Here is a 6046-nt window from a genome sequence, read left to right as displayed (position 1 = left end):
TTTTTTTACATAGTTTGATGCTTTAAGTATCAATGTAACTCTTTATAAAACTAAATCTCAAGTAATTATTGACAGGAAATCAATCATGCTGGAGCAGGTGGACTGTGGGCTGAACTTGTTAGCAACAGAGGTTTTTGTCTGAATTTTAACTTTATTTCCTGTAACATTTTTCATGAAAAAAGAATGGTGAAAATAACAAAACTAAACTCATTGTTAAATCTTTTGCTCCAGGATTTGAAGCTGGTGGACAAATCATTCCTTCCAGTATCTGGCCTTGGTCCATTATTGGAGATGAATCAACCATATCTGTAGTTACAGACCGCTCTTCATGTTTTGAGCGCAACAAAATTGCACTTAGAATGGAAGTGCTTTGTAACAGCAGTGGTTGTCCATCAGAAGGTGTCGGGGTTTATAACCCGGGTTACTGGGGCATGGTACGTTTCATACTTTGCTATTTTCTCTGATGATAAATATAAAATTTCTATTCACTTCCATTTTTTTTTGTAGAACATTGAAGAAGGAAAGAAATACAAAGTGACCCTTTATGTGCGTTCCACTGGGGACATCGATGTGTCTGTGTCTTTGACAAGCTCGAATGGATCACTAACTCTTGCATCAGAGCAGATTATGTAAGAGCGAAACTTTCAAAGTCTTGTTTCAATAGTTTCCAAGTATTTTTTCAAGACTGGTTTGTTTATCATTTTTTTTTACTTCTTGCAGAGCTTTGGCTTCTGAGGTTTCAAAATGGACAAAGAAGGAAGTGCTTTTGGAGGCAAATGGAACAGATGATGGCGCAAGGCTTCAATTGACAACCACCAAAAATGGTTCAATCTGGCTTGATCAAGTCTCAGCCATGCCTGTGGATACTTATAAGGTAGGTTTGTTTACTTCTTTGAGAAACAGCCTAGAGTAATCAAGCTACTAATTCATATTTTTGGTTCGGTCACAGGGACATGGTTTTAGGAATGATCTTTTCCAAATGATGGTTGATCTCAAACCTCGTTTCATCCGTTTCCCTGGTAAAATCTTTAAAGAGCAAAACACCATCTTATCTTTTAGTAAAATTATAAATTAAGCTAAAATACTTATATAAGTATTTTCTTGAGTTAGGTGGTTGTTATGTGGAGGGTGCTTGGTTAAGCAACGCATTCCACTGGAAAGAAACCGTGGGAGCTTGGGAAGAGAGGCCTGGCCACTTTGGTGATGTTTGGAATTACTGGACCGATGATGGTCTTGGTCACTTTGAGTTCTTCCAAGTAAAAATATTCTACCTTTTCTGTAACCATGCATATTTAAGTGTTTAATCATTCACCTAATTTTAATTTTTTCCAACCAAAATATTCTTGCAGCTGGCGGAAGATCTCGGTGCAGCTCCAATATGGGTGTTTAACAGTGGTATATTTTCTTAAGTTAACTATATCTCTAAGACTTCTTTTACTTTCACTACTACATGTATTAACCCTCTTTGTAACTGTTGCAGGAAACAGTCATAATAATCAAGTTGAAACCGCAAGTATCATGCCGTTTGTTCAAGTATTCTCATGAAACTCTTTCCCTTTAAGTTTAAGAGAGTGATTGTGGTTCACTAGTGAGGCAGTGACAAAACTAAAAATGTGATCTCTCTCTACTTTGTTTGGTTTCAGGAAGCGCTAGATGGTATTGAGTTTGCTCGTGGTGATGCTAATTCAACATGGGGATCAGTTCGAGCTGCAATGGGACATCCAAAGCCTTTTGGCCTTAAATATGTTGCTGTTGGGAATGAAGATTGTGGGAAAAAATACTACAAAGGTTTTTAACCTTTGCCTACCTAATGAAGATAAAGGAGCTTTTGATCATATACCAAATTAGATACAAAATTTTATTTTTGTTCAGGAAACTACCTTGAGTTCTATAATGCTATCAAGAAAGCCTATCCAGACATCAAAATCATCTCCAACTGCGATGGATCGTCTCAACCACTCGATCACCCCGCTGATTACTATGATTTTCACGTAAAAAACACATACAAAAACAAACGTTTATGCTTGTAATTAAACTGTGCTTATGCATCTCCTTTTTTTTGTTCCAGGTTTATACTCCTGCCAAGGCGTTGTTTTCCATGTCACATATGTTTGACAATACATCGCGTGATGGTCCAAAGGTGATAAAAAGAGTTCATATTTTCTTGCAACAAAAACTTTTTTTTTTTTGAATGAATGTTAGATTTATTCAACCCAAAAAGAAAACTTTTTTACAATGAACGCATCATGTGCTTAGTGTTTTTAGAAATTAAAAGACACTACAATTGTAAATGTTTCAGAATCATCTAGAGGAGAACCATCTCCTCATAGCCTCTGCATATCTTATTGATGATGAGCTTTGAACATTTGTTTGGTTCACAGGCTTTCGTTAGTGAATACGCTGCGAGGGGCAAACCAGATGCTAATAAGGGAAACCTTCTAGCCGCTCTTGGTGAAGCAGGTTTCCTCCTTGGTTTGGAAAAGAACAGGTTTTTTCTTACACAACTTTTTCTCGTCTTTCTCCGATTTGGACCACCACATAACAAACGTTTTTTTTTACATTTACTCTCCTTGTTTTTTGTTTGCAGTGATGTTGTAGGAATGGTAAGCTATGCACCTCTCTTCCTTAACACAAACGACAGAAGGTATGTGTATCTCTCTCACCTTAGTTACATTGAATGGTTTAGTCAGAAATCATCAAAGACGTTTTGCTTTGTTTTTATTTATTTATCAGGTGGTTGCCAGATGCTATAGTTTTCAACTCCTCTCATTTGTATGGAACACCAAGCTACTGGGTCCAACAGTTCTTCACAGAGTCAAGTGGAGCAACTCTTCTCAGCTCTACTATGGAGGGAAACTCTTCTTATGTTGAAGCATCTGCCATATCCTTCCAAAGCAATGGCTCTGATTACATACAGATTAAGGTTTTGCGTTGTTTTTCAAGTGTAATTATTTTACAGATTTTGAGTTAAGCTACAGATAAAAAATGAATGTTGTGGGTTGATATCCATATATATATTTGCAGGCTGTTAACTTTGCAAACGTGACAGTGGAGCTGAAGGTAAAGATGACTGGATTGGACTCGAAAGTTTCTGCAAAAAAGAAGAAAGTACTTACATCTGCCAGTGTGATGGATGAGAACTCCTTCTCCAACCCAGAGATGGTAAGACTGGTTGCAGTACCGGCCTCATATTCGTTTAATTACTAAACCAATTTTTTCTTATTGGTTTCCTGCAGATTGCGCCACAAGAAACCATCCTGGTGATGCCCGAGGGGAACTTGACGTTTGTTCTCGCGCCCTACTCGTTCGCATCATTGGACTTGCTGAAAGAATCTTAGATCTGCTGCATAAAAAGAAAGGCACGTAGCAGAGTGAATCTATCTATGTCCTAAGAGTATTTAGTGTCACTAGACGTTGTAGACTCTAAGTGAGGGCGTGAATGATGATCGATGATGATTACCTATTTAGTTGAATAAAATTACCGTTTTCCTTGGATAACTTCACATGCAATAATCTAAGAGCATCATTATCCCAAAACTCCTTAAAGGATCTCTTAATTAATTTTTAATAATTTTTAAATTGTAAAAATGAGTTAAGAGACTTAATGTCTCTTAATTATGAGTTCTTAAAAAAAAATTATAAAACACTTTCATTACAACAAACTTTACTACAATGCACAATCAAAAAACTTCAAATTGATCAATGATATTAAACTAACCAGTAGCTCTTGGTCTGAAACTTTTTCTTCAAGCTCACAGCACTTCTTTCTTTCTTTCTACCTAAGCCCCGCCAACCGATTGACAGTCATGTCCATTTGCGCAGACTGCTTTTGGAACTCTCTCATAACCTTAGCCTGTTTTGCCAGATCCAGGAAACATAAGAAAAACATCTCAGTTAGATTATAGAAACAAATTCTAAAAAACAAATCTGATTAGTGTTAAATAAAAAGGAATCAGACCTTGCTCATAGCTGCCAATCTATAGCCTCCCACTTACGCGTTTTCGGATCGTAGACAGAGTCTTCCTCCCCCTCGTTACTCGTAACGTAAACCTTCCCTCCGATAATCTCTAGTTTTTTAATCACTGAAGAGAACCGAAGCTCGCCTCCAGGGTCAGGTAAAGTCTCCCAGGTTCGAGTCTTTGTATCGAAAACCTCACCCCAGCAGCTTTTCGCGGCGGCCTCGCAGCAACCTCCCAACACGTATATCTTCCCGTCGAGTACGCATGCAGCTGGATTCACTCTAGCTACAGTCATGTTAGGTGCTTTACTCCATAAAAAGTTCTCTCTGTTGCGGACTAACATGACTGTGGACGGAGGGTAACCTTGTCTTAACGCGTAGACATCTGAACCAACCGCGCGAATTAGCAGTGGTACTCGAGGAGCATAGGAAGAAGACGGCACTTGCACAAATGTAGCTTTCTTCTTCTCGACTTGATCAGGTTGCACCCAGAGGGTGAACCACGAGGGACGAGGACGGTCGGGAAGCTGTAAACATATGGAAAAGAACGGTTCTTGTGTTTTGTGGTGAAACCGTGCGTGGACGAGCTCGGTGGATAAGATGAGAGAGCGGAAGGTCTTGGAGACTAGGGAGAGTTTAGGGTGGTACGACTTCCGCAGAAGCGGCGGCTTGAACCGAAGATTGTAGCATTACGGTAGGTTAACAACTTAAGTGTAAGATTGTAGCATTAGGGTATACACACGATTAGGTTAACAACTTAAGTGTATAATACCTTTGTTTTCATATATTGAAAACTCACCCCTTTATTTTGATTAATTTCTACTCGATCCGATTTAGAAAACTTTTTTTTTTTAACACAACCATATCATATATTAAAAACTTGCATCTGCTTCAACTGCTGTTGCTGCGTAATAGCCAGACTTGGCTGAGTACATCTCTGATTTGGAAGCCAACCACACGTAGGAATCTGTCGCTCCTGTAACACTCGGTTTGATAAGAAAAATCTCTGGTAAGTGCTGGGGAAGGATGCTCAGTATCTTTGGTATATTCCATTCCGTAGTTCTTCTGCAAAGGAGATCCGCGATGCAAAGATCTTGGTGGATCTCTTGCATTGGACCAACCGGTCTCAACGGCTCGTCCATGCTTAGCCAAGGGTCTTTCCACACCAGTGTACTTTCTCCATCTCCAATGGCTTTGCTCAGGTTGGTTACAAGCAGATCTCTCCCCACCAGGATCCCTCTCCATCCATGTGAAGCAGCTTTCGGTGTATCCATTTGTAGAAAGGGAGCTTTACTATAATATTTGTCTCGTAATACTCTTGACAATAAGCACTCCGGCTTTGTTACGATCCTTCAGGCCTGCTTCGCTAGAAGAGCCTTGTTGAAGGCTTGGATGTCTCTGATTCCTAAATCGCCCAAAGCCTTTGGGGCTGTAAGTCTAACCCAAGCTACCCAACACATTTTCTTCTTTTACGGAGACGAGTCCCATCAGAATCTCGTAAGAGCAGACTGAATTCGAGTACACAAGCTCACTGGTAGTAGGAAACAAGTCATTGCAAAGGATGACATTGCAGTGAGTACCGCCTTTAACATGACTAGTTTACCCGCACTCGAAAGATGTCTCGATGCCCAACTAGCGCCCTTTAGCCTAATCCGGTCCACTATACTTGTGAAAAGATCTTTTTTCGTCGACCGAAATGATCCGGGAGTCCCAAATATTTCTCTACTCCTCCTTCTTGTGAAATCTCGAGGTGTGATTTAACACGTTCCCGTATTACCTGCGGGGTCTTTGCTGAAAAGGAGATCAAAAATTTATCCGTATTAATAAGCTGACCGGAGGACATTTTATACTGTTGCAGAATCTTCATCAGTGAGGCGCAGCTCTGTTCCTCAGTGTCCATGAAAAACATGGTGTCATCGGCGAATAATAGATGGTTTAGTTGCGGAGCCGGGGTGGCCACTTTCAGGCCCGAGAGATGTCCACTGCGTTGGGCTCGTCTACACAGTCTGGATAGCACTTCTCCACATAATATGAAGATATATGGAGACAGAGGATCTCCTTCCGGATTCCACGTGAGGGGATCACCTT

The 6046-nt window shown here is 40.0% G+C and overlaps 2 protein-coding genes across 2 annotated transcripts in view; one reads left to right on the top strand and one right to left on the bottom strand.

Moving 5' to 3' along the window:
• The window catches only part of LOC106318492 (alpha-L-arabinofuranosidase 2-like), an 8289-nt gene extending 4756 nt beyond the window's left edge, over positions 1–3533 (top strand). Inside the window, exons 4-17 of the mRNA XM_013756500.1 lie at positions 508–629; positions 721–874; positions 950–1019; positions 1111–1256; positions 1350–1395; positions 1481–1533; positions 1644–1788; positions 1873–1991; positions 2069–2140; positions 2382–2488; positions 2588–2644; positions 2734–2923; positions 3025–3162; positions 3237–3533. Coding sequence (XP_013611954.1) covers positions 508–629; positions 721–874; positions 950–1019; positions 1111–1256; positions 1350–1395; positions 1481–1533; positions 1644–1788; positions 1873–1991; positions 2069–2140; positions 2382–2488; positions 2588–2644; positions 2734–2923; positions 3025–3162; positions 3237–3338 — 1521 coding nt within the window. The 3' untranslated portion in view covers positions 3339–3533. The remainder of the gene's footprint in view (positions 1–507; positions 630–720; positions 875–949; positions 1020–1110; positions 1257–1349; positions 1396–1480; positions 1534–1643; positions 1789–1872; positions 1992–2068; positions 2141–2381; positions 2489–2587; positions 2645–2733; positions 2924–3024; positions 3163–3236) is intronic.
• Positions 3534–3783: 250 nt separating this feature from the next.
• LOC106315347 (F-box/kelch-repeat protein At4g39753-like) lies at positions 3784–5232 on the bottom strand. Its single transcript, XM_013753078.1, has 3 exons — positions 4843–5232; positions 3959–4626; positions 3784–3853 (listed from the first exon to the last, which is right to left on the bottom strand). Exons 1-2 carry the CDS (start codon positions 5230–5232, stop codon positions 3964–3966), a joined length of 1053 nt encoding a protein of 350 aa, XP_013608532.1. The 3' UTR covers positions 3784–3853; positions 3959–3963.
• Positions 5233–6046: the final 814 nt, after the last annotated feature.

Source organism: Brassica oleracea, chromosome C9, assembly GCF_000695525.1.
Source record: "Brassica oleracea var. oleracea cultivar TO1000 chromosome C9, BOL, whole genome shotgun sequence".
Classification (NCBI taxonomy): domain Eukaryota; kingdom Viridiplantae; phylum Streptophyta; class Magnoliopsida; order Brassicales; family Brassicaceae; genus Brassica; species Brassica oleracea.
The sequence above is the reverse complement of the archived record's forward strand: the minus strand, read 5'-3'. Positions and strand labels throughout refer to the sequence as shown.

Bases quoted from the DNA above. Each gene is read 5' to 3' on its own strand.
- LOC106315347 (XM_013753078.1), bottom strand. From the start codon at position 5,232: ATGGATACACCGAAAGCTGCTTCACATGGATGGAGAGGGATCCTGGTG. The intron at 4,627-4,842 runs GCAAGTTTTTAA...CTTCGGTTCAAG, and splicing joins CAACAGCAGTTGAAGCAGAT to CCGCCGCTTCTGCGGAAGTC.